The 26,689-nt window shown below is 45.0% G+C and overlaps 1 protein-coding gene across 1 annotated transcript; it reads left to right on the top strand.

Annotated features, from left to right (window-relative positions):
- Positions 1 to 1,560: 1,560 nt before the first annotated feature.
- Rac1 (Rac family small GTPase 1) lies at positions 1,561 to 24,018 on the top strand. The gene is made up of 6 exons (XM_075973724.1): positions 1,561 to 1,796; positions 11,937 to 12,008; positions 13,642 to 13,759; positions 21,175 to 21,237; positions 21,948 to 22,107; positions 22,369 to 24,018. The coding sequence occupies exons 1-6, from the start codon at positions 1,762 to 1,764 to the stop codon at positions 22,497 to 22,499; spliced, it is 579 nt and encodes a 192-aa protein (XP_075829839.1). The 5' UTR covers positions 1,561 to 1,761; the 3' UTR covers positions 22,500 to 24,018.
- The last annotated feature ends 2,671 nt before the right edge of the window (positions 24,019 to 26,689 follow it).

Here is a 26,689-nt window from a genome sequence, read left to right on the forward strand (position 1 = left end):
GATATTAGGATGGTGGGATTCCCTGGTCTGGCTTTCTTTTGAAAGAAAGGAAGAAAGGAAGGAAGAAAAAGAAAGGTTTATTTTAAATTATGTGTGTGTGTGCTCACATGCACACACTTGTGAATGCGGGTGTCTGAGGAGGCCAAAGGTGCTGGATCACCCTGGAGCTGGAGTTCCAGGTGCCTGTCAGTCACGTGAGGTGGGTGCTGGGAACCAGTATTCTGTAAAGGCAGTCTGTGCTCTTCTTACCACATAAGTGTGAAGAACAGAGTGTGCGACAGGACCAGAACCTGTGTGTGTAGTGGGGGAGCATGGAGACTCACCTAAGATTCCATTGCACACAGGTGGTAAAGGAAGGAGCTCCAGGGCAAGCTGATTGGCTAGAGTAACCGGAATGGGAGAGTTTGGGGTTCAGTGAGGGACCCTGCTCCAATATATAAGGTGGAGAGCCATTGACAAATACACTTGATGTCAACCCATGTGCACGCACAAGTATGACCACTTCTACACGATCACGCGCGCACACACACACGCATCACACATACTCCAAAAAATATCTTTAATGCTTCTGTCTTCTAATAGGCCATCTTATTAGTGAATGAATTATATTCCTACCCTGTTATATCAGCAACCTTAAAAAAAATTCTCGCTACCCTTTATCTTCATGGTTATTATTTTATTTTAATGATATGGTACAAGGATCTTTTTTCTTCCTTAGAGTTTTGTGTTTATTTAGCACCCCTCCCCCAACCTTGAGACAGAGTCAGGTTGTTCAGATTGGCCTTAGACTGCCTAGCTAGAGGATGAATGGACCTCGGGATCCTTCTGCTACCACCTGTCCAGATGTGCACCCCATCTGTTCACTCTGGGGTGCGGATCAAACCTAGGTTTTCAGTCACGCTAGTAAAGCACTCTACCAACTGATCGACAAAGCCCGCCTGTCTTTGAGACGCGTAGCCCAGGCTGGGTCTTGAACTCCGCATGTAGTTGACATCGATCACCACTTCAGTGACGGCTTCCACCTCCCGAGTGCTGGGATGACAGGTGTGCCACCTGAGCAGGTCTGTGATGTGCGAGGGACATGCTGGCGGGCGTTCTAACCTGGCTACATCTCCAGGAAAAAAGAAAAATTGAGACAGGCTCTCACTGTGGCTCAAGCTATATAGAATTTTGTAGAAGGGCCTCATGCCATAGCATATTGTAATTATCCCATAACAAGGGGGCTCAAGAATCTTTCCATGGCGTTGGCAGGAGAGCAGGCGGGAGAACGGGGCCCTTCCAGATAGCCAAACTGGTAGCCCCAGAACCCGCAGACCTTCCTAAACTCGGTCACGCCCGGGATGCGGGAGCGTGCCAAGATGGCGGACGCCCCGCCCCACGGCCCTTCGAGGCGCGTTCGCCGGCTGGAGCCGAGTACTTCCGAGCGTTCCCGAAAGCCGGTGGAACCCAGGAACGGCGCGGGCGGGAGCGGCCCCGCCCGGAGCCTGGGAGCTGCGTCGACGGCACCGAGGGGGAGGGGAGGCCGGATGTGAGTGGAGCGGCCATTTCCTGTTTCTCTGCAGTTTTCCTCAGCTTTGGGTGGTGGCTGCTGCTGTGCTTCGCCTTCCAAGTCCACTGAGGACCAGGCGGCGTGGACAGCGGTCCCGGCACTCGGCGCCCCGCCGCCCGCAGCCTCGCACCCGCCCGCCCCGCGTTTCCCGAGCCCGCCGCTTCCCGCCTCAGTGACCGGCCGCCGCCGCCGCGGCCCACGGAGCGGCCCAGATGCAGGCCATCAAGTGTGTGGTGGTGGGAGACGGGTGAGTGCACGACCGTGTCGGGGGCGACGGAAGGGGTGTCGTCCGCTGCGCCGTGGGGGGCGGGCTGCACTCGGGTCCCCGCAGGCCCGAAAAGCCTCGGGCTGGCGTAGAGCGCGCGCCCGGCTTTCTGGGGGGCGCGGGCCTCCCACCCTCCCAGGCCTGGTTCCGGCTTCTGGTTGGGGGAGGGCCTGGGCGAGCCGGCCGGAGGGAAAAGTGAACTCCACCCTCCTGCTTTCTTTTCCCCCGGACACCGCCCGTCGCCCTGCTCTCGTTGGCACGTAGACGGGGCTGGTTTGAAAATTTTTGCTTTTTTTTTTTTTCCCGTATTGTTTTTGAGAAAAGGAAGTCCAGTTTCTTCATGAACTTAGGATTTTCCCCCCGAGAACGGGGCTAGGTAACGGCCTCAGAGTCGAACCTATTGGATGCAGTTTTGCACCGGCCACTTGGGTGACCTGGAAGTTAGGAACGGACTCGGTTGCTTCGACTTTGCAGGGTGTTTATAAAAATGCTCATTTTCACACTTTGCGCCGGGAAAGTTACTGGAATGCTAGCTGAAGGAGTTGAGTGTGATGAAGACTGTCCATTGAACGTAGTGTGGTCATTAAAAAAAAAGAGCCTTCTCTGAAGGCGTTAGATAGGGACGTTGCAGATCCAGCTCCCTGTGACTCGAGGCAGTTCTTTTCATGACTGTTCGTGATGGTTTCAGGCCCTTGAGGGAGACAAGACTGGTCTTATGCAGGCGCCCCCCCTCCTTCAGTAGAAACAAGAATCTCAGTGTAATCGGAGCAAAATCGCGCGTCTCAGCGTTGCCTGTGTAGGTTCGTGTTAACGAGGAAGCTTGCAGATTTACTACTCCCGGTTTCCTCAAACGCAAAATGCAACTGGTACATTTTCAAGTTCAGTAGGACGCGCTGCAAACTTACTGTCTTCCACGCTTGCAGCGAACACGGATTTTCCTGAATCGCAGCCCCTGAATTTTTGATCGATTGTTCAGCCTATTTGCATAACTCTACGTTAGACGTCTGGGATCGCCCCTGTAACTAATGTAGCCAAACGGTCAGATCCCCTCTTTTTTGGGGGAGGGGGTTGTTTCACAAACAGAACACGGCTCAATGTATAGAACTACATATTGGGAGTCTCAGAGGCTAGAAATGTGTCCGCTGCTTTCCCTTTCTCCTCCTAAAAGGAAGCTTTGGAGCCTGGGACAGTTGTTTGATAGTGAAAGCAGTTGAAGTTCTGTTTTGGAGCCAGGGTCTTTCTGTCTCTTGGTCCTTGATGGTTATTCGCCTGTGACAGTCTTGGTAGTGTTGGGTTTACAGGTATGAGCCATCCGGCCTGCTTTGAGTGAAAGCGTTTGTTTGTATTTTGAATGCACCTTTCCTTGGGAACGTTTGAAAAGTTATGTGAACTTCCTTTAAAAGTTTGAAATGCTTTTGTGGGTTGGGAGGCTGTACCATTCCTGGTCTTTTATAAGTTAAATTGCTCTATCACCACCCTGGTCGTCACAAAGCTTAAGCACCGTCGAGGAAGAAGGGAGATTGTAAGAATCAGAGGTCAGGGACACTAGACGGAAGCAGTGCCTTCTGGACTATACTTCTGAACTCCATAGCAGCTGTACAGAATCCTAGCCCAGGGCAGGGAGGGCCGAGGCTGAGTAGGAATGGACCCTTGATGGCTTCTTGGGGTGGGAGAATGAGTTTTCTTTATGGGTGTGACCTTGGTAGATCCACCTAGCTCCAGTGGATGGCCCCACACTCAAGAGTATATGGGCAGCACAAAGTGGACTAGGAGGGCTTTTAAGAGGGGGATGCAAAACTAGGAGGAGGAGTGGGGATGAATATGATCAAAATCCATTGGATGACATTCTCAAAAAATTACTTTTTAAAAAAGAGGCAAATTGCTGCTGAATCAGGACCATATCACAGTGTTTGAAAGTTTTTAAGATTGACTGAAATACACATGCAACAGGTATGCTTATATTTTTATTGATACTTATAGATCATATTGTAGGTCTGCTTCCCCCCTCCCCCTGTGCTGGAGTTGGAATTCAGGGCCTTATGCTTCTGGCAAGTGCTGAACAGCTGAGATACATCTTAGCCTGTTACCGACTATAAAACAAAAATACCCAGAATGCCTTCTGTGGGGTCTGGAGCCTTCCTTTGGGTACCATTACTTTTTCTTATTTTTAGTTTTTTATGTGTACGGATGTTGTGTCTGCATGTATGTCTGTGCCATATATTTGTGCAAACAGAGGATCCCCTGAAACTGGAGTTTTCTGGTGGTTGTGAACCACTATGGGGTGCTAGCAGTCGAACCCAGATCCTCTTGAAGAGCAGCCAGTGCACTTAACTGCTGAGCCATGTCTCCAGCCCCCCACTGCTGTTTCAATTTCTGGAGTAACCCTCAGCCTGTCATTCTTTTCCTCAAGAGAGATGCCTCTAGGGAAAGTTAAACAAGACTAAACAAGATGCTGAATATTAAGAGGCTCTTAAGTGCCTGGTCCTTGTGGAGTGCCTGGAAGTGCTGGTTACCATTGTTAGTGTGTGTGTGTGTGTGTGTGTGTTTCCAGTGCCTTATCTCTTGTGTGTTAGACAAGTGCTCACCACTGAGCCATTCCCACTTGCCCCTATTCTTACTGTCATTGTTGGGGTTTTTGTGTTTGTTTGTTTTTACTATGAAGGTCTGTGAAGAATGTTAGAAATGCAGTTTCTAGCCTTGAATTTTTCAGTCTTTTTCTAAAAAAAGCAAAACTGTTTTTTTTAATATATTTATTTGTATTGTGTGGAAGGCATACATTGCCATAATAAGCTGTGAAGGTCAGAGGACAACCTGGAGGAATTGGCTCTATCACGTGGGTCCCAGGGATTGAACTCAGGTAGTCAGGCTTACCTTTACCTGTTGAGACATCTTTCTAACCCCAGTATACATTTTTTTTAAATGGAGTCTCGATGTGTATCTCTGGCTGGCCTGGAACTCCCAGAGATCTGAATGCTGTGTTAAAGATGTGTATCACCACATCTGACCGTACTTTAAACATGCTGAATGTATAAGAGTGTTTTGCCTGCATGTATGTCTGTACCACATTTGTGTCTGGTATCCAAGGAGGCCAGAAAGAGGGCATTAGATACCCTGGAACTGGAGTGACAGATGGTTGTAAGTCACAGTGTAGATGCTGGGAATTGAACCTGGGTTCTCTGCAAGAGCAGCCAGTGCTCCTAACCATTGAGCATCTCTCCAGACCTTCTTGATGTGCTTTTTCGTACTATATTTGACATAGATATTGTTGGGGCTAAGTGACAGAAGTAGACATTTACCAAAAGACTGATGAAATTTACACTTTGAATGTACAGCAACATTGATTTAGAACATTGGTTCTCAACCTGTGACCCCCCCCCCATTACAGTTTATAACAGAAGCAAAATTACAGTTATGAAGTAGCAAGGAGAAAGCGTTATGGTTGTTATAACATGAGGAACTGGATTAAAGGTTGCAGCATGAGATCCACTGGTCTAGAAGTATAGATACATAGCCTTGCATGCCAATAATATTTTTTGCTTTTTATTAAATAAGCTGTGCCTGAAGTATAGTTGGAGTGCCTTTTACTCTGAAAAAATTTAAAGCAATTAACCTAATGTCATATATAGTATACCACATTTTTTTTTTTTTTTTTTTTGGTTTTTTCGAGACAGGGTTTCTCTGTGGCTTTGGAGCCTGTCCTGGAACTAGCTCTGTAGACCAAGCTGGTCTCGAACTCACAGAGATCCGCCTACCTCTGCCTCCCGAGTGCTGGGATTAAAGGCGTGCGCCACCATCGCCCGGCAGTATACCACATTTTACAGGGCTAAAAGCCTCTTGGTGTTCCTTCTAATATAAGGAGTGATGACAAACTAAGATCGTACAAATTGGGAACGTTCTTATTTAAAAGTTCTTTTGAGGGGGCTGGAGAGATGGCTCAGTGGTTAAGAGCATTGCCTGCTCTTCCAAAGGTCCTGAGTTCAATTCCCAGAAACCACATGGTGGCTCACAACCATGCTTAATGGGGTCTGGTGCCCTCTTCTGGCCTGCAGGCATACACACAGATAGAACACTGTATACATAATAAATAAATAAAATATTTTAAAAAAAAGTTCTTTTGAGGAATTGCAGTTAAAAATTCTGATGACCATGTTAGATTAGTCAGCCTGTATTCTTCTGGTGGGTTAGTCTCTGTTCAGTAGTTAATTGACAGTGGATATAAAATAGAGATTTAACCTTATATCAGGTGGTATTTCTGAAAGCAGAGCATGTGATTTTTCTTGGTAGTGTGTGGCATACACTGAACCACACTGAGCTAGTGCTCTTACTCTTAGACACACACACTTTTGTCTTTGTGCTGGTGCTATGGACTAACCCTAGGACCTCACACTTGATAGATAGTGTCGTATTACTCCATCAAATCCCCACCCAGCCCTGACCTAGCTTTGTTCTCCTGCTGGGATTGCCGAGATGTGCCACCACAACTACCTCAGTGGTTTTAACAGGACCACTTTAGTTTAGGATAGGACAACCAGGAAGCTGACAAGCCAAATCTTAAGTTACCTTCTTGTCTGCGTATGGACTTGGGTCCAGTACATTGTCTAACTTCGACATTGCTGTCTAGGAATTTCGTTAGTTCAGCCTCCTATGATGTCATCCCTACAGGAATGGACACATTTTACTCTGCTTCCATTGATCAGTGATAGCATGGCCCATGAATTTGCTTAAGCTCCTCATGAGTTTTTGTTTTCTTGTGATGTGGATGTCTGTTTATTTTGGCCTGTTATGAAGGCACTTGAATTCTGCACTGGCTTCCAAATTTATTTTTTTATTTTATTTTATTTTATTTTTTTTTTGGTTTTTTGAGACAGGGTTTCTCTGTAGCTTTAGAGCTTGTCTTGAAACTTGTTCTGTAGACTGGGCTGGGCTCAGACTCACTTCTGCCTTCTGAGTGCATGTTAAAGGCACCATCACCCGACTCCAAATTTAAAATTTTGTTTTTATTACTTTATACGCTTGGCTGTTTTACCTGCATGTATTTTTGTGCACCAAGTCCCTAGTGCCCTTGGAAGTCAGAAGAGTGCTTTGGATTGAAACTTTGTACAGAGTCTTAGTTTGAAGTCTTTAATGGTGTTAATGACTATCTTTATACCCATTGGTTATGAAGTTCCTGACTCGTAAGTATGAGAGTTCTGAATTGGGATTTGTCTTTTCCTAATAATTGAACAATTCTTCACGATTCATCTGTTTTTCCGAACATAACCTTGTCGTGGAAGAAATATTGTTACAGAATCTCAGAATCTTTGTACCTTAGAGATATTTCTTTTTTTTTTTTTTTCAAGACAGGGTTTCTCCGTAGTTTTTGGCTCCTGTCCTGGAACTAGCTCTTGTAGACCAGGCTGGCCTCGAACTCACAGAGATCCGCCTGCCTCTGCCTCCCAAGTGCTGGGATTAAAGGCGTGCGCCACCACCGACTGGCTTAGAGATATTTCTTAGAGAAATTTCAGACTCTAGCTCAAGGTCTTTCAGTTATGGAGGAATATGAGAGAGGAGGACATACATGTATTTGTGAGTGAGCATACAGACATGGGTCTACATGGAGGGAGAGGTAGGCATCTTCCTCAGTCATCTTTCACTTCATTTCTTACTTTAAAATTTTTATGTGTGTTTTTATGAGTGGATGCCCACAGAGGTCAGGGTTGGGCATTGTCTACTCCAAAGGCAGAGTTACAGGCAGCTGGGAACTAAGCTTGATTGAGTCCTGGAAGAGCAACAAGCTCTTAACCTCTGAGCTGGATCTCCAGCTCCCACTTGAGTTTTTGAAATAGGATCTCATACAGCCCGGGGTAGCTTCCAAACTCCCTTTGTACCCAAGACTAGATTTGAACTCTGGATCCCTCTGCCCTCTTTAAGAACTAGACGGGTATGTATCACCATACCCCGCCCTTAAGATTGACTTGGTCAGATCTCTGTGCTTTTAGACAGTATTACCTACCTGATCTGGATTGGTTTCCAGTTACTGGATGAGTCTGGTTTCCCAGTCTTAGGAATGTTTTGTCTTACAAGGCCATGCAGAAAGTTCTTTATTCTTTTTTGTTTTTTTCAGACAAGGTTTCTCTGTGGCTTTAGAGCCTGTCCTGGAACTAGCTCTTATAGACCAGGCTGGCCTCAAACTCAGAGATCCGCCTGCCTCTGCCTCCCGAGTGCTGGGATTAAATGCGTGAGCCACCACCACCTAGTTATGTTCTTTACTCTTTTTAGATCTACTCCCATCCTTCGGTGCTGGGCACGGAATTTGGGGGATTGTTTGCACTAGGCAAGCCTTCTACTAATGTGCTACAGCAGTGATGGAGACCTCTTTTTGGACAGGGTTTTGCTGCTTAGTCCATGTAGGACTTGAACTTGAAGCAGTCCTCTTTAAGACTCCCAAGTGCTGTGATTACATAGCCAGTTTTTTACATACCTTTAAAGGTTTTGTGTGTATAGAAGCGTGTCTGAGTGTATGCATGCACGCACGCAGATGCCTGCAGAAGAGTTATAGGCATTGTGAGCCCTCTGATGTGGATGTTGGGACTCACTGAGCCATCTCACTAGCCTCTACATGTTTTTAATGTGAGGAAGTTGTCAGTGCTTTCAGGTTATTGATATGTGTATTTTAAGGTTTGATTTGTAAATTTCAGAAAATAATATTAAAGCCGGTCAAAGCAGAAGGCTTGAAGCACAGAATTCTCTTGACAGGAAAATGAAGACATCAGTAGGAACGGAAATCACTAGTGGGCTTCATTCTTAGTCCTTTCTACAGGATAGGGCAGGAAGTACAGATAGGTTAAAGAAATAGTAATGTCATGTGCTAGGGGAAGAACTAATATAGAACCGACAGCAGTTCCTTCCAGTAGACCAAGGCTAGTTTTCTAAAGATTAAAGGGAGGTTGAAACTAAGTACTTAACTATACAAATTCAGAAAATTCCAAAGCAGATAGAAACTCCCAGAAATTCTGCAGCACTGTCAATCATGGCTGTGACCAAATACGGCTTCCATTCCCCATGTGAACATGTTCTTGATGTTACTTCCTGTAGTTCAGTTGTTGACTTTGGCCTCTAGAGTTCATTTATGCCGTGTGTTTACAAGGAATGAATAAATACACTAAAAGAAAGGTAATAACTTCTCTATTTATGCTGATCCATTTTAAAATTAAGAATTTAGTAAAAGTACAGAGACAGGCTCTCACATAGCCCAGGCTGGCCCCAGGCTGGTGCTATGTGACCTTGAGCTTCTGACCCTCCTTGTTTCTACCTCCTGGGTGCTAGGATTACAGACAAGTGCCACCCTGCTTGGTTTTATTTAGTGTTGGGGAACAAACCCAGGACGTGGTGTATGCTAGGCCAGCTGAGCTGCATCACAACCCTATAGTCATGTTTTTATAGAACATAAATTGTAGTTAATTATGTTAATAATTACATTCCCAGCCATATGTGGTGGCTCACAACTGTCACCCCAGCACGGAGGAGGCAGAGGTAAATGGGTCAAAGGATCATGGTGGGCACAAATTCAAAACCAGCCCAATCTACATAGTAAGTTCAAGGTCATTAGGGTTGTGTATTGAGACCTCTTCAGTAGGTGAAGGTGCATGCCGATAAGCCTGACAACCTGAGTTCCATCCCTGGGTACACATGATAGGAGGGGAGAACCTGTTTATTCCCTTTTTTTTTTTTTTTTTTTTTTTTTTGATTTTCGAGACAGGGTTTCTCCGTAGCTTTTTGGTCTGTTTATTCCCTTAAAGCAGCGATTCTCAACCTTCCTAATGCTGCAACCCTTTAATACAGTTCTTTATGTGTGGTGACCCCCAACCATACAACTGTTTTCCTTGCTACTTCATTTTTGCCACTGTCATGAGTTGTAATGTGAATATCTGTTTTCTGATGGTCTTTGCAACCCCTGTGAAAGACTCATTGGACCCCCAGGTTGAGAACTGCTACCTTGAACTTTTTATCTCACGCATACTATGACGCGTGTGCACAGGTACATTATTAAAAATAGTAACAACACAATTCTCAATACCAGATTGTCTCAGTCTTTTTTCCAGTTGGGCCTTTCAAAGATGATGCCTCTACTGTAGCTGGGGTGCAGAGCTAGTGAAAGGCTGGGGAGCATGATGGTGGTGTGAGGAAGATGAAGTGCTAGGGATTGGGCACAGGATGCCTGTGTAGTAGGCAAGTATTCTACCACTGAGCTATAGCCCCAGCTAAGGTTTTTTTTTTTTAATTATTACTTATATTACTTGTACGAAGTGCCTTCATTGACATTTCCATATATGTGTGGAATGTACAGTTTGTTTGAAGTAGGTTCTCACTAAGTAGCCCTAGCTAGAGTGAAACTCACCATGTAGCCCAGACTGACCTGGTACTCCTGGAGATCCTCTTTTCAGCCCCCAAGTGCTAAGATTACAGGCTTGAGCCCCCACTCCTGGCTATCCATGAGTCTTGTTTCCTGCAGTATCTCAGCACCCAGTACCTTCCTTTGCTGGTGTAAATTGGTATTGGATTATTGTTCACTGGAGTTGAATGCATCTACTTACAAGCAAGAACAGAGGCAGCAAAGGAAGTTCAGATGTGCCAGAAACTATACACGTAAATGATAGAGCTAGTTCTGAATCTCCAGTCTAGGCCTCTCCAGATCTTAGGCTGTCTTGCTCATACAGGTTTGTTTTGACATTCTAAGCCTTTCACAAGATAAATGTCTAATGAGTCATTTCTGTTTAGAAAGCCGTTAGGGATTGGAAGTTAACCTGCTGGTGATGTAGTGTTTGACAGTGAGATCTTTAGGATGGGAAGCTCCAACTTCATTAAGCTCTTTATAATGTTACAAGTCAAGCAAGTATTGGCAAGACTGAGTGGTTGAGCTTCTGCCCTTATGGAACCCTTAGCCTCAAGAGTGGAAGGGAAGTACAAACTTACTTCTGGATAGTGAAGCCCAGTCTGCAGTGGCCTGTGCTGAGCAACAGAATCTTAGGATTAACACCAGTTTATCACCTTGACCTTAGTAAGCCATCAGAGGCAGCAACAAGCTGGACTCTACTGTTTGGACGGAGCCTTTAGGGTGTCCCTGTAGTCAACTAGGGACTGTGGTGAAACTTGGAAATTTTATATTTTTTTGCAAATGGTGCAGCAGTTTTGTTTTTTTTGTTTTTTGTTTTTTTTTAGTTTTTCCGAGACAGGGTTTCTCTGTAGCTTTGGAGCCTGTCCTGGCACTAGCTCTTGTAGACCAATATTTCAGTGGTTGAGAACTTTTTAAACAGTACCCTAACTTCTGCCTGAGTGATACCACTAGTGATAGCTATAGCTGTCTGTCCCTTATGGTTACATATTTCTGCACTTTTCTCTTTTGCCTTCTCTTTGCAACTGTTTGAGAAGTTTACTCCATCCCTATGTCCTTCATTAGCATGTTTAGAGTATTTGACTTAGCTTCTTTCACAGCTTGTGAGGATTGGGGGTGGGGAGGCAATGTGCCTAGATATGAGTGAGTGAGAGCCTGTGGCTGTTTTAACTGGTTGTGCTCTGTTATGGACAGACAGGCAGTAACGTTAGTCAGTACTTGAGAAATAGTGCAGTTTGCAGAGGCGGTCATTGTTCACATATTGGTGTCAGCTCTGAGTGGAAGATGTTAAGCACTTCACTGGGCCTTGTACTTACTGCATACCCTTGACTGCTGGTCCAGATGCAACACACACAGAAAAGGAGGTCGTTCAGTCTGCCTTTCTGAGAAATACAAAGGTTTTGTTTTGTTTTTAAGATAAAAATGTGGCCAGGCGGTGGTGGCGCATGCCTTTAATCCCAGCACTCGATAGGCAGAGGCAGGCAGATCTCCGTGAGTTCTAGGCCAGCCTGGTCTGCAAGAGCTAGTTCCAGGACAGGAACCAAAAGCTACGGAGAAACCCTGTCTCGAAAAATCAAAAAAAAAAAAAAAAGATAAACATGTGTGCAGCGTTAAATGTTAGAAAAGCTCATTTGTTTACACTTCTGGATGTGGTATAGCTGTTTCCCATCATTTTCTAGAGTATTCTAGCAGAGTAGTGGAAACCAGGATTGTGTTCATGTTGACTAAACAGCCGTTTTCTCTCCCTTCAGAGCTGTTGGTAAAACCTGCCTGCTGATCAGTTACACAACCAATGCATTTCCTGGAGAGTACATCCCCACCGTGTGAGTATCCTCTTCGGGTTGGGAATCATTTTACCTGCGGTGTGTTTTCTGTTTTGTAAAGCCTTTGTCAATCCATATATGAATTAATGGTGTTTATTTTCCTCCCAAACATTGGAATCTAATTGTTAGGTATTTAGAGCTTCAAAAAAAAATCAATTTAATGTATGATTTTCTTACATGAGGCTTGTGTGAGATAATGCACAGTTCCTTACTGACTTTTAGACATTTAGAAAACAAAAGAAAATCACACTCTGGAGTGTGTAGACTGGAATGTAAAGAAAATCAGAGCCTGACCACCGCAGTTCAGTTTCTGATAGGTTGGCTCTGTGGGGCCTGGAGCAGAGTAAGTATTGCACTGGTTTAATTGGCCTTTCTGGCCAGTCATCAATTGTTGCATGTCTCTTACAGGGCTGTAGAGGTAAAACTAGGGGGTGGGGCAGATTTAGATTCTGGGTTGGATTCTGTATGGGTAACCCAATTGAGTGGGAAGACAAAGTACATTTCTTGTAATGGCTCACTGGGGGAGCCTCATGGTGGTGCAGAGCTCGATCCTCAGGTCCAAGTCCAGTGCGTCCTTGAAGGCTCAGACCCCAAGGGGACCACTAGGGTTTTACTGTGTAGCCTTGGCTGGCTTTGAACTCTTGATTATTTTGCCTCTCCTCTGTAAACCACCACAGCTGCTTGTCTTTTCAAAATGACTTTTCCTCTCTCTAGTTAGTCAGTAGGCTTTTCTTGGGTGCCTCTTACTGTAGCAGTTTCAGGCTAATTTGCACACTTGTGTACTCTGAAAACGTGGGTGTCTTCTAAAATCGCTGCTGTATTTGGTTGTACCCCTGCACTTTGGCCTCAGGCATAGGTGACTTTGCTGTGTACAGTTAAACTGAGGACACTAGTTGAAACAAAATATGCTCATGAAAATTTGACAAGTGGAATTTTTTTTAATGTTTTCTTTATTATTTATTATGTGTACAGTGTTCTGCCTGCATGTACACCTGCAGGCCAGAAGAGGGCACCAGATCTCATTACAGATGGTTGTGAGCCACCATGTGGTTGCTGTGAATTTTTTTTTTTTTTTTTTTTTTTTTTTTTGGTTTTTCGAGACAGGGTTTCTCTGTGGTTTTGGAGCCTGTCCTGGAACTAGCTCTTGTAGACCAGGCTGGTCTCGAACTCACAGAGATCCGCCTGCCTCTGCCTCCCGAGTGCTGGGATTAAAGGCGTGCGCCACCACCGCCCGGCCCGGTTGCTGTGAATTGAACTCAGGACCTTTGGAAGAGCAGTCAGTGCTCTTAACCTCTGATCCATCTCTCCAGCCCCACAAGTGGGATTTTAAGAGGTTTACTTTCCATGTTTTATTTCTCCTGAGAGAAAACCTTTATTAAAGGCAGAGAGTTCCTTTTGAGTTTACATTTGTTTCCTTGTGAGTCAGTAGCCTGTCCTTTCCTTCTCATCTCTCTGCTTGTGTGTATAGTTGGTTCTCTGTGTCCTGTTCTCAGCCCGCCCTCTCTAGGCAGCTTCACATGCCTCAGGGAAGATTTCTGCACTAGCAGCCTCTAGGCCCATCCTCTTTCCTGTAGCACACCTCCTTTGGGAAGCTGTGGGGGTGTGACTAACCTTTCCTTGTCCTGTTCTACAGCTTTGACAACTATTCTGCCAATGTTATGGTAGATGGAAAGCCAGTGAATCTGGGCTTATGGGATACAGCTGGACAAGAAGATTATGACAGATTGCGTCCCCTCTCCTATCCGCAAACAGTAAGGCTCATGCTTGACTTTTACCATGTTTTAGAGTATGGTTCTTCAGTGTCCACCTAATGAGCAGTGCTCACAGGTCTGCTATGTTGCTGTGGCTGGGGTCTCTGATCATTTAAGGGAAGATAAATTATTCCACTAGTAAATGCATACCTCCTTTCATGCAAACCAGAATTTGGGTTTTTAAATATTATCAGTTATTCAGCCTTTTTTATTTTGCATTCTTTTATTTAGTCTCCAGACAACCACACAGAACAGGTACTGTCACAAAGCCAATCTTTTGTTTGTTTGTTTGTTTGTTTCAAAACGGGGTTTCTCTGTAGCTTTGGAGCCTTTCCTAGAACTTTGTAGACCACAGAGATCTGCCTGCCTCTGCCTCCTGAGTGCTGGGATTAAAGGCGTGCGCTACCACCACCTGGCTGCAAAGCTATTCTTAACAGCAGTTACTTTGAAAGATGGACTGTGGGGATGTAAAATCAAATTAAGCAGTTAGGTCGGACATGGTGGCTCATACCTGTCATCTAGCACTTGGGAAGTTGAGGCAACATTGCTACAAGTTTGAGGCCAACTTGGCCTATAGTTTGAGACTTTGTCTCAAAAAAACAAGGAGTTAATATTAAGGTTTCTTGAGTTGGGATGTTGCTCAGTTGGTGAAATGATTACTTGCCGTTCACAATCTTAGTCTTGAGTTATATCCCTGGCACCACATAACTGGACATAGTGACCTATGCCTATAATTGAAAGTGAAGGTAGATGATCAAGGTCATCTTTGGTTACACAGTAAGTTCCAGCCTAGACTACATGAGACCCTGTCTCCAAAAAAAAAAAGCTAAGATTTCTTTAAACTTACCTAAGGACTTAATTACCCCCCCCCCCCATAAAGCACATAGTTCTTGACTTCAGTATTAAGTGGGAGGTGGAGGTTTCAGTTTAAAGGCTTGTTAAATAAGCCTTTGTGTTTAGCCAGGAAAAACATCTCTTTAGTTTAGCTTCTGTATGAGGCAACCAAATGATTGATGATTTACCTGAAGCTAATCATGGCAGTGGTTGGCAGAACAGTGGTACTGGAAGACAGTGTTAGGATGCAAAGCAGTTTTCATATGTATGTCATTTGCTTGTCTTAATACAAGGTCTTCATTTTACACAGTGTGTTTTGGGGCCAGGGTATGGCTCAGGGTGGAGTGTTGGTCTTTATACATACCAGCACAGGGTAAGGAAGCAAAAGTGTATCTTAGAGCAGTTTTGGTGTAAGATGACCAACGTTAAAGGCAGCAGAGTGAAAGCCTTGAATTCTTCCTAGCTGTGTGTTCTCAGGCAATTTCTTCCATCTCTGGCCTTGCCTACTTGCCACTAGCATGAGTTAATACATCTCAGACCAGGTGTGTTGGTTCAAGCCTATAATCTCAGGATTTTGCAGACAAGGCAGGTGGATGTCTGTGAGTTCAAGGCTAGGCTATATTGTAAGACCGTGTTTCAGAAATAATAACAAAATAATACTCGTTGTGTGCACACCAGTTCTGGCAGAGTCCTCACCCTGTATGCCCACTTGTTCTTCCTTCTACCTTAGATGGGCCCAGGACCCTTGTTCCAGGTTTTCCTTGGACGAACATTCCTTGTGTGCCCTTTAGTGCCCCTCATGATTTACTGGGAGACCTGGTTTACGATCAGAGAGACAGTTTAGAGAAAGACGGACTTTGAGCCCTGACTGACAGGGCAGCTCTAACCGATTTAGCCCTTACTTTTTGTCTCGATTTAGTTCCAGTCTACACCTTTGTGTTTGTAAATGAACTTTTGTTTAGTTAGTGGTGGTTTTACCCATTAGAAGATACCTTTTCTCTAACTTTCATTTCTTAGTGGAGTTACCAGATACTGTCTTTTTGTTGTTGTTTGTTTTTCCTAGACAATTTTTCTCTGTGAAACAGTTCTGGCTGTCCTGGAACTCACTGTGTAGATCGGGCTGGCCTTGAACTCACAGAGACCTGCCTGCCTCTGCCTCCCAAGTGCTGGGCTTAAAGGCCTGTGCCACTACCGCCTGGCCAGATACTGTTTTTTTGAACTGTAGGTTAATTGACTTGTAGCTGAATAAACAAAGAGCAGAAATGTTAAGAGGAAGGGTTTGAATGGGTAGGGTTTTTTTTTGTTTTGTTTTGTTTTTTGTATTTTTTTGTTTAGTCAATCTAGTGCTAAAACTTAACTGTGGTTGCATCTTTAAAATCAGTTCACAGTCCCAAAATGATGGCAATTTTCGGGATCTTTAAAGTGTTCTACCTCTAGTGGATGCTGAATAATTCTGGATTTTAGGTGGACTTTAAAACAGCAGTTGGTATACGTCCAGCTCAGTGGATGTGTCTGGAAGGGTGTGGCATCATTTCTGAGAAATAAGGGCCACCCTATGTGACTCAATGGGTACAGAGTAGGGCGAGGCCTTTCTGTGTGAGGGAGTCATTCTCAGCAAGTCAAAGGTGACTTGGCAGGAGTCAGATTGTGTACTGAGTATCGCAGATGAGTGAGGTGGACTCTTCCCAGACTGAATGAGCCATAGCGGTGTGTGTGAGGCCTGACTCAACATAGGTCTTGTAAATTTGCTGTTTTATCTGTGCAGAGCAGGTGGACAGTTTTCGTATATAAGATAGACTGAGTAGCAAGAAAGGAGGACAAGATTCTCACTCAGCCTGCAGCTAGAGACTTGCCTGCTAGGACTCTCTGAGATCTGCAAGTTATGCTCAGATGAAGTCTGCCTGCTGTAGGCCACGCTGTCATACAGGAACAGACCGGGATTTCCTGGCTGGCATCTTATTCTGGGTCTCTGCTGACTGGTGTATGGTCCTGGCTCTCTGAGGTATGAGTCTGTTTTTGTGACTCATAAAAAAAAAACTGTGCTCAGGTGTTCTTTTCAAGTGGAAGATTCTTATTTGAAGCACACTAAAAAGAGATGTGCCACTTCCTATGGCCATTGTTATTTTGAGACAGGGTCTCCTTTCGTATAGCCTAGGGTGGCCTGCAACTTACATTTTTTGTTGTTGTTGTTGTTGTTGTTGTTGTTGTTGTTTTATTTGTTTGTTTGTTTTGTTTTGTTTTTCGAGACAGAGTTTCTCTGTGGCTTTGGAGCCTGTCCTGGAACTAGCTCTGTAGACCTTGTTTTTGTGTGTGTGAATATTTGTCTTCATATATGCATGTGTACCATGTGCATGCCTGGTGTCTGCAGGGGCCAGATCAGATCCGTTGGAACTAGAGTTAGGGACATTTGTGAACTACCTCATGGGTGCTAGGAATGGAGCCTGAGTCCTGTGGAAGAGCAGCCAGTTCTTGTAATCACAGAGCAAAGCCGTCAGTCGTCTCTCTAGCCCCTGGGATAGAGGAGTGAGTGACCGCGCATACATGGCTGCAGCTTTGATTTTTTGCTTTGTTTTTCTAGACAAGGTTTCTCTGTGTTGCTCTATAGGCCTGGCTGGCCTCAAACTCAAGAGCTCCACTTGCCTCTGCCTCCTGAGTGCTGTGTACCTCCACTGCCTGGTGCAGTTTTGATATGCATGCCTTTGTTAAGATGACTGTTAGATGTCTGGTCCTCCAGCCAGAGAGTACTAGAAACCACTTGCAGTTAACCAGAATAGGGTCTGCTGCTCTTTGCCATGAGGAAAACACACTGTATTATGTGATTGGGGGTGTGTAGGACTCTGTAAAAGGGGTTTACTCTGGCTGAGTTCTGTGACAGCCTTGTATTTTAAGAAATCCTACCTAGAAGGTGGTGGGATGCAGTAGGGCTGAAGCTGCTCCTGGTGAAGAAGCAGTTCCTTGTATTCTGCCCCCCCCCCCCTTCTCTCTCTCGCGTTAGACTTTACAGGAACACTTCCACTCAGTGAAGCTGTCAGCATCAGGCTAGCTCCCAGGTGTCAAGGCTGCTTGTCTTTTCTTGGGAACTCCTGTCTAGATTTTTTTAGATCTGCCTTTTCTCTGCTATGTATGTAACCCCTAGTCATTTTCTGTGTGTGAAAATTCCTATTAAAGAGATGGGGAAAAAAGAAGAAAAGAAAAATTCAGATGTGAATCTGAAATATAGATACAGTGTTTTAGGAAAGAGTAGAATAAAAGCCACTGTAGTTCTGTGGTAGTGAGGATTCAGCCACCTTTTCCTCTGCCCTGTTTGTTTCTCAACTCTGGCTCATACTGGAGATGGTGTGGCAAGTAGAACCACTCTAGCTGTAGTTGGTGTTATGGTGTGTGTGTGTGTGTGTGTGTGTGTGTGTGTGTGTGTGTGTGTGTGTGTGAAAGAGAGAGACAGATAGACATAGAGGTCAACCTCAGATGTTGTGCCTCAAGAGCCATCTTGCTGTTCTCATGCCTCCCCAACAAACACTTTACTAACTAAACTATCTCTTTATGCTCTGGCTGTGTTTTTGTCTAGTGAGGGAGAAGTAGTTGGTGATAAGGGAGTACTAAAGTCATTGGAGACTCACACTCAGCTGGAGGCATGTGAGTGTCCTGTGATCTGAGGAGAGCAGTAAAGTCCCCAGGAAAGATGGGCCAGAAATCATGAGAAGGAAAGACAGGTGCTGTCCCAAGGGTGGGGAGGAGCAGGGACACAGGTAGTATAGCCCCTGTACCTTGGTATCAGGAAGGCAAGGTTGGAAGGGATGGATGGTAGGAAAAAGCATCAGAAGCTGACTAATTTAATTTAGACCAAGGGGAGGGGGCCAAAAAGGAACAAGAAAGGAGGAGGCAGATGGTGTAGGCTGGAAGTCTGGTTCCACTTGTGCCTGCCTCTCCTCCATCTGGAAGATGCTGCAGGGATAAGGGGTAGAGTGAATGAAGCCAGGGGGTGCTCCAGCTGTTTTCTGACCTATTCTGATGATCTTCACAATGAAACAATGTGTGTTTTTGTTTTGTTTGGAGGGGGGGACACTTTGTGTCAATTCCTTAGGAGAACACCTTCAGAAATAGCCCATAGATGAAACCTGGAGTCTCTGGAAATTGCCCTCTTTGAATTGTAAATACAAAGCTTGAGTGAGGTGAGGTTAAAATATTGCCTTGATTGTCTTTATTAGAATTTCTGGGGTGTTTTATATTGGGAGAGCAAGCGTGCAAATTTATTTATTTATTTATTTTTGTGTATATCTGCAAGAGTGTTGGATCCTGGAGTTACAGACAGTTGAGTGCTATCTCAGACACACCAAACAGACAGTTTGGGTGCTGGGAATTGAACCCAGGATCCCTGGAAGAGCAGTCAGTACTCTTAACTGCTGAGTCATCTCTCCAGCCCCCAAATGTTTCTCATTTTTACTGAGGATAAAAACAAATGGAAAGTATTGTGATGGAAATAAAAAAGTTTGTCACCTATAAAATGGCTATCAAGTGGTGACCTCTTCAACTCTGACAAAAAGGGACCTTAGTTTGAATAACAGTGTTCATTTGCGTGAGTGACTGCAGTCTGAAGACTGATGTGCCAAGCTGACTCCTTTGGCTCCCTGTTCTGGAAAGCCTTACTGTGCCTGTAGGCAGGTGCCTCGCCTATCTCTGAGGTTTCCTTTGGCTTACCTCTGAGAACTATCTTGTCACTGATGAGTGCCATCAACAGGCCTTTTTATGTTAAGGGACACTTTGTGAACACTTTGAGCTCTGTGGGATGTGTTAAATTCTGGCAGGTGCTACCATAGTGGGAGTGCCCTGGTGACAGGCCCAGTGTTCCTTTGATTTCCTTGTTGAACTGTGCAGGGGACAGACCCTTTGATTTTGTGGCTCTTGGTTTCTGAGATGTATTAAGTCATTGTACACCTTTGGACTCCTCAGGAGGGCTGAGACAACTTCTGATGAAGACTAACGGGTTATATTGACTTTTGTATTTCTTAGTTTGTACTGAACTCAAGCAAAGTTCTCCTGCATTACTAGGTTGGAGACACAAGTGGTAAAGATAGAACCTCCAGGGGCAGAGACAAGCCGATTGCCGTAAGACTTCAGTCCACTTCAGCCTCCAGCTTTGTCTCTCCTCTCATTTCACTTAGTCTCCCCCAGGAATACTATGAGCCTCAGGTTCCTTGAGTGTTTTCTAGCTGATTCACTCAAGAAGAGGTTTCACTTGATGAAATAAACTTTCACTGGAGCCTGACTGTTCATTACCAGTTGATTAAAGTGGTCCAAGAACTGCCTGCTCCCCTCCTCCCATATGAAAGAGGCTTCCCGAAGCCCCTCCCCAGGATGGTAGGAGGTGCAGGTGTGGAGGGTCCACCTGGTGCTTTCCTGGGTGGTCATAACGCTGAGCCAGACTAACCTCATTCCCAGGGTCTTTTCTCTTCCTCTGGTGTTCTGTGTGGTGGGCTGCGGGGGTGGCTGCAGCGCTGGTGAGCTAACCCAACTCTGCTTTGAGAGGGTTTGGAATCAAATCAACGTGGATGCTGGGAGGCCCTGGTGATTCTCCGGTAGGCTTGTGCATGTGCCAGCATTGAAGTAAACAATGTCGTTTATAAAAAGCTGTCGTGTGGGATGTTTCTTTCCTTTTCAGGTACGAGATACCAGCTGGATGGTTTAAGGTGCTAGCTAGCTTGGGAACTGTACACATTTCACAAAATAGAATAATTGCATTTTCTAGGGCTGTATCTTGATAAGTCTAGCATTCATTTTAGACTCTTGGACATTGTTTTATACAGGTAAACATCTGAATTTTATGTCATGTGCAATACTAGATAGGAAAAAAAACTCAGATATTTTATATTTAGCCAGCAATTTCTCTCGAGTAAGCACTCTTGTATTGCTTTTCCTTTGTATTCTTTCTGGGCCACACAGCTGCCCTTAGGGCAAGTTTCCCAGAGGCCCCTGGCTGTGCTTGGGAAGCTGTGACAGTGCTGGGGTGTGGTTGTTGCTTGTCATTGGAAGGGAAGTCACACTGAGTTCCCTCCCTGACTGGAGGACTGGGGAGCAAATCTTTGAACTCCATTTTGTGCCAGGGACAGTGACAAGCTGACTGATAGATGCTAGTGATGATATAAGATGGTTTGTGCTTCATGTGCACATGGTGAGCTTAATGAAAAGCGTATCTTCGTAGGTGATGTATTTAAAATCGACTGCATCCATGAGCCTGAGATGCTGTTTTTCAGAAGAGTTTCTGTGTTGGTAACTGATAACCGATAATTAGGTTCCCAGTTGGGCATGATTGGAAAGCAGCCTCCTGGGATGTGATTTGATACCTCTTGAGCCTCACACGGCTGCCCGCAGTTTAATCTGAAGTCTGGTTGGCAGGCTTGGTAATGGTTTGGGAGTCATCTGGTCAACTGGGTGGGGTGGGGAGTAAGTGGGAGGTAGTGAGCACCTAGGTGCTGCTGACGGTAGGCACATAGTGCCTATGATGGTTCATTGCAAGCAGCAGTAGGCAGAGCTGGTGGGCAGTTTAAGATTGTCTTCTACATGTTGCCTGTGTTTCCTTTCTGTAGGACGTGTTCTTAATTTGCTTTTCCCTTGTGAGTCCTGCATCATTTGAAAATGTCCGTGCAAAGGTAAGTGGAATTTACGGAATGATTGTTGCATAATGTCATTCTGAAGCATTAAGCTAATGAATCTTTATCAGTAAAAATTCAGGAGTCAGCATTACTCTAAGAAAGAAATATTAAAAAGAAAGATGAATGCCATCATTTGCTGGGAACTTTGAATTGTTTAACTTGACTTTAGTAGCTGTACTGAGGAATGGGCCATTTGTAAGTCTATGGCTTTAGGGTGTTGGTCTCTAGAACTAATTTCTTTGGGAAGCAGGCTCTCGTCCCAGAGGTACCAAGCACTTCAGAATTGATGTAGTGACCATTTCTTTCTGGTCCAGCATCTTGCACCAATTTAGTGAAAAGGGGTGAGGGACCCTGTTGGTGTAGAGATGGGGACCATGGTGGGGACAGTGGAACTAGCTTCTATATTTTCATCCTAAGCTGATGGTGAGTTTTTCTAGAGTGATCCTATAAATTAGACCTTTCCTAAAAACCAAAATGATTCCTTTGAGGGTACTGCCCTTCTCTCCTTTCTCCTGGTTCTTGACAGGTGGGGTCTGTTGTGTTGTTCTCTGTCTCGGGGCCTGGCTAGCCAGGGTATGCATGGTTCTTGAAGGCTGAGTAGAAGGCAGAGCAGCTTTGTGGGGCCCTCTGTGGCTGGAGGTTTGGTCCTCGGTGCATACTAGCTGGCTGAGGAGAGCAGCATGGCTTTGTTTCTTTCTTCACACTAGTGGTATCCTGAAGTGCGACACCACTGTCCCAACACTCCCATCATCCTAGTGGGGACGAAGCTTGATCTTAGGGATGATAAGGACACGATTGAGAAGCTGAAGGAGAAGAAACTGACCCCCATCACCTACCCGCAGGGGCTAGCCATGGCGAAAGAGATCGGTATGAACCCTCCTTGTTCTCTGCTTTGCAGTCCTGGTGACAAGCGGCTGGAGTTGTCCATCTGAGAGAGGAAGGTTTCTTCTACTTGGGGGTCTCTTTGCTTTGGGCACCCAGTCAAACCAGGCCTTTAGTGTTGGTTTGGGAGTTGGCTGCTGAGCCACGCTGTGCTGGCTTAGTGCGGGGAAACTGTGGTCTGATTTAGTCCTGTGGTGTCATTGCCCGATAGAGTGTCCATCAATGCCCTGTGGCTGTCTTTTCTAGGTGCTGTCAAATATCTGGAGTGCTCAGCACTCACACAGCGAGGCCTCAAGACAGTGTTTGATGAAGCTATCCGAGCGGTTCTCTGTCCACCTCCTGTCAAGAAGAGGAAGAGAAAATGCCTGTTGTTGTAAATGTCTGAGCCCCTCATTCTTGGTCCTGTCCCTGGAACCTTTGTACGCTTTGCTCAAAAAAACGGTGGAGCCTTCGCATTTGATGCCAAGTTTTTGTTACAGATTCATTTTTCCATAAAACCATTTTGAACCAATGAACCAGTCAATAATTTTAAGGTTCTGTTTTAAATGTAAGAATTCCAACTTACGGTCTATTAAAAATTCAGCCCTAAATGACAAGCCTTCTTAAAGCCTTATTTTTCAAAACCCCTAATCTTGCTCAGATTAAGAATTGCCAAAATACCTTCTGAACTAAGTCGTGTTGTGCTGAGAACACTTAAGTACTAAACTGTTGAGAGAGACTTTTGTTTTTAAGAAGACTGCAGCTTCTGGAGTTGGGGTGCAGACCCTTCCCTAGTTTCCAGACCGTGTGACGCAGCACAGCCTCCTTAACAACACGTTGCCATGTAACGCACCTGTAACTTATCAGCCCATGTTCATTACATAACTTTGTACTGTACGTCACAATGACTGAGTGTAACAGCTCAGCCCTTTGATTTCATAGTGAGTTTTCTAAAATCCCAGTTGACTAGCTTTTGCAGACTTTGAACAGAACTCTGGTTTCCCGTGTTGCCTCTAATGAAGTATTCTGTTCCTAGTCGTGGGTGTGCTGGGTGGAGTGTGTGAAACACGACATGATCAAAGGATAAAGACAGTATTTTGACTAATATGAAGTAGAGATTACTTTACACTACATTGTACATGGAGTAATTCAACTGAATAAAAGTGTCACGGGTAAAGAGTTTTAACGGTTAATTTCTGTCAGACACAGTAGATGGCAAAGGTCTTAGCAGTGTCTCTCTTGAGCTTTTCCTTTCCCTACACTGCCGTCCCTCCCCAGATGGGTTGTGGAACCCATATTTAAACTGGCCATCCCCACAGTTGCTAACTTAGCAAGTACTTTTCTTTAGGGCCCCCTCTTCACGAGCAATATGTCTGACCTGTACTATAAGACCTTTCTGATAATGCATTTGGAGTTTTTTTCTTTGTTTTTCTTTTGGTAGATTGGTAGAGTGCACTCCTGTTTTCATCTTACTTTACTCAAAGCTAATAAGTGCTTTCCTTAGTTTTCTAGTAATTAGGTGTAAAAATCATGTGTTGCAGCTTTATAGTTTTTAAACTATTTTAGATATTCTTAAACTATGAACCTTCTAAACATCACTGTCTTGCCGGAGTACCAACACTGTCACGTGACTAATGCTGCCCCTCTAGACCTCACCCACGTGGACACATGCTTCCCGTCGTGGCTCTGCCTAGAGCTGTTCCTTTGGGTCTGTGAGGTTCTGTCAACTGCTAGTGCTAGCGCTGTTGTGTGCAACCTGACTCACTGGCAAGAACACAGTGTTGGCCTTCCAACCACTAGAACAAACTTTGCAATTGACAGTTGCAGAATTGTGGAGTGTTTTTACATTGATCTTTTGCTAATGCAGTTAGCAGTATGTTTTGCATGTATGACTTAATAAATCCTTGAATCAGACAACTGGTCATGCTTGTGTTTTTGGAACCTGACAAACAAGCTCTTGGCGTGTTTGCCTCACTTTAAACTCCTGGATTGTTGGCTGTGTGCTTCTCAGACTGGGGTGGAGGGAGTGCCACCTCCAGGGAAAAGGTAGGTGACTCCACAGCCACACAATGCAGTGGGGGTGGCCTTCATGTTCAGTCTTGTTGAGCCTGAGGTGCCCGCGTGAAGTTGCCCATAGTGGGGTGTGTTTGCATGAGCACATCCCTGTGGGAGATTTGCCAGAATTGAGCTTAACATGGGGAAGCTGGGTTGTGGAACTAGGCAGGGTAGACCACATGATCCTCGGGGAACCCGAACATGCACTGTTAATACAGCCAGTTAGAATTGGCTTTCACTGGCGATTCTTGTACTTTGAATCTTTAAAAGTTACAGTAGTTGTGTGTGTATGAACGTGGCACAGCATGTGCGGGCAGAGGACAGCCTTCAGGAGTTGTGCCCTTTCCACCCAGGGACTCAACTCTGGCTGGCAGGCTTGGCAACGGGTACCCTTACCTACTGAACCATCTTTTCTGGTCCCAAACCAAGCTACCTTCCTTCCTTTCTTGAGAGTGTCTCACTATGTAGTGTTGGCTGCCCTCTGCCTCCCTAGTGCTGTGTGATTAAGGGACTGTGCCACCGCACCCAGCTCCAAACCTTTTTTTTACCAGAGTTAAACAGGCAGTTTAGAAACACAGCAGTAAATGCTTATTATAAGGACATGAGCTCTGCCTGACCTATTCCAGAGGCAGGACTTCATCCTTTTATTTTTTTTAAAGATTTATGAGTGCTTGCTCAAATGTCCTTATCACTAGTATACAGTGCCCACAGGGGTCAGAAGGTGGCTTTGAATCTCCTGGGACTAAAGATACAGGTGGTTGTGAGCTGCCATGTGGGAGCTGGGAACCAACTGTGGGTCCTCTGCCAAGAGCAAGTGCTTTTAGCTGTTCTGGATCTCACTCTGTAGACCAGGCTGATGTAGAATGCAAAGATCTGCTGGTGGCTGTCTCCTGAATGATGGAATTAAAAGGTATGTGACATATCTGGCTGTTTCCCAAGTCTAAATTTTTACCACAATGATCAGCCACAGCTCTTGATCCAATAAGGAAGGATGTGAGGAACAAGGTCTCCCCAGTGGCCCCAACACCATCATCTTAATTCTCTCCAAACATTGAGTGTCCAGCAGACATAATTTTATACGTACATACACTTGAGGCTGTATCCAGTGATAATAGAACTTGGCCTCACCCACACTTCGGTTTCCTAAGGATAATGCTTAAATCTTTTTATTTGTGAAGAGTTTGACTAAACTTCCTGGCATATTGAAATCTGAAATTTAAAGTGTGCGTGCACGGAGCTGGAGAGATGGCTCAGTGGTTAAGAGAATTGCCTGCTCTTCCAAAGGTCATGAGTTCAATTCCCGGCAACCACATGGTGGCTCACAACCATCTGTAACGAGATCTGCTGCCCTCTTCTGGTCTGCAGACACACAGAGACAGAATGTTGTATACATAATAAATAAATTTATATAAAAAAAAAGTGTGCGTGCACACGTCTGTAGAGACCAGTCCCAGGTGATGCTCCATTTTTCTGAAGACAGGCTCTGTCACTGAACCTGCTGGGGTTCACCTGTCGGATGCCCTAGGGGCCTTCCTGTCTCCCTCTCCAGTGGTTTGAACTTACGTCCTCAAGTGAGACTACTGACCAGGTCATCTCTGGCCCTTCTGTTGAATCTTAAGATACTTTATTTTGATCAGTTTGCATTTTGCCACGTCTCCGGATCATCTGGCCACCAAATCTTTGTATCATGCACAACTCCAGTCTAATTTCTCTCATTTTGTCTCTGAGGGCCTTTATCTCAACAGAAGCCATTCTGCTGGGGGATACTCTCTGGGTCTAAATTACTGGAATTTCCTTGGGGTTTCGGTTTTGGGTTATTTCTGTTGTTCTTTAGGATGGGGGTCTCATATAGCTCTGGTTGTACTGGAACTCACTCTGTTGACCAAGGTGGCCTCACAGGTACTGCCTGCCTGTTGGATGTGCCTCCCAACTGCTGAGGTTAAAGGTGTGTGCCACTATGACCAGCCCCTTAAGATTTCTGACCAAAGATATTTCTTTCCTCATTTTTTTTTTCGCTGTAACTAGGGTGTGTACTCTTTTGAGACAGGGTTTCACTATGGTTTTTTGGCCTAGAACTATGCAGACCTTGAGCTCACAGAAAATGACCTGCCTCTCTGCTCAGAGTATTAGGATTAAAGGTGTGTGCCACTGTAATTGGCAGCTGTATTTATATTAATATATCTAGTAAGTTTTCCCTTTAGTCTTTCTAGCCCCCTTTTGGGGTTTTGTTTGGAGTCAGCATCTCGAGTTAGCATATTGTTAAGTAGCTTAAGTGTGACCTCCAGTTCCTGGTTCTCCTGCCCCCCATCTAAGTGCTGGGAAAACAGCTCAAGTCACCAACACACTTGGCATCTTTGTTTTCTGGACTTGGTGGACTCCTTGTATTTGGAATATGTGCAGGTCTCAGTAGCCAGAGTTACAAACAACTTGATTTTCCATAAAAAGGCAAAACTCTCATTGCTACCTAGATACAGTGGTCCATGTCAGCTCCAAGAGGCTAATGTCCCCCAGTAACACAGACCTTCCCGTGCAC

Source organism: Microtus pennsylvanicus, chromosome 1 (assembly GCF_037038515.1).
Source record: "Microtus pennsylvanicus isolate mMicPen1 chromosome 1, mMicPen1.hap1, whole genome shotgun sequence".
NCBI classification, from domain to species: Eukaryota; Metazoa; Chordata; class Mammalia; order Rodentia; family Cricetidae; genus Microtus; species Microtus pennsylvanicus.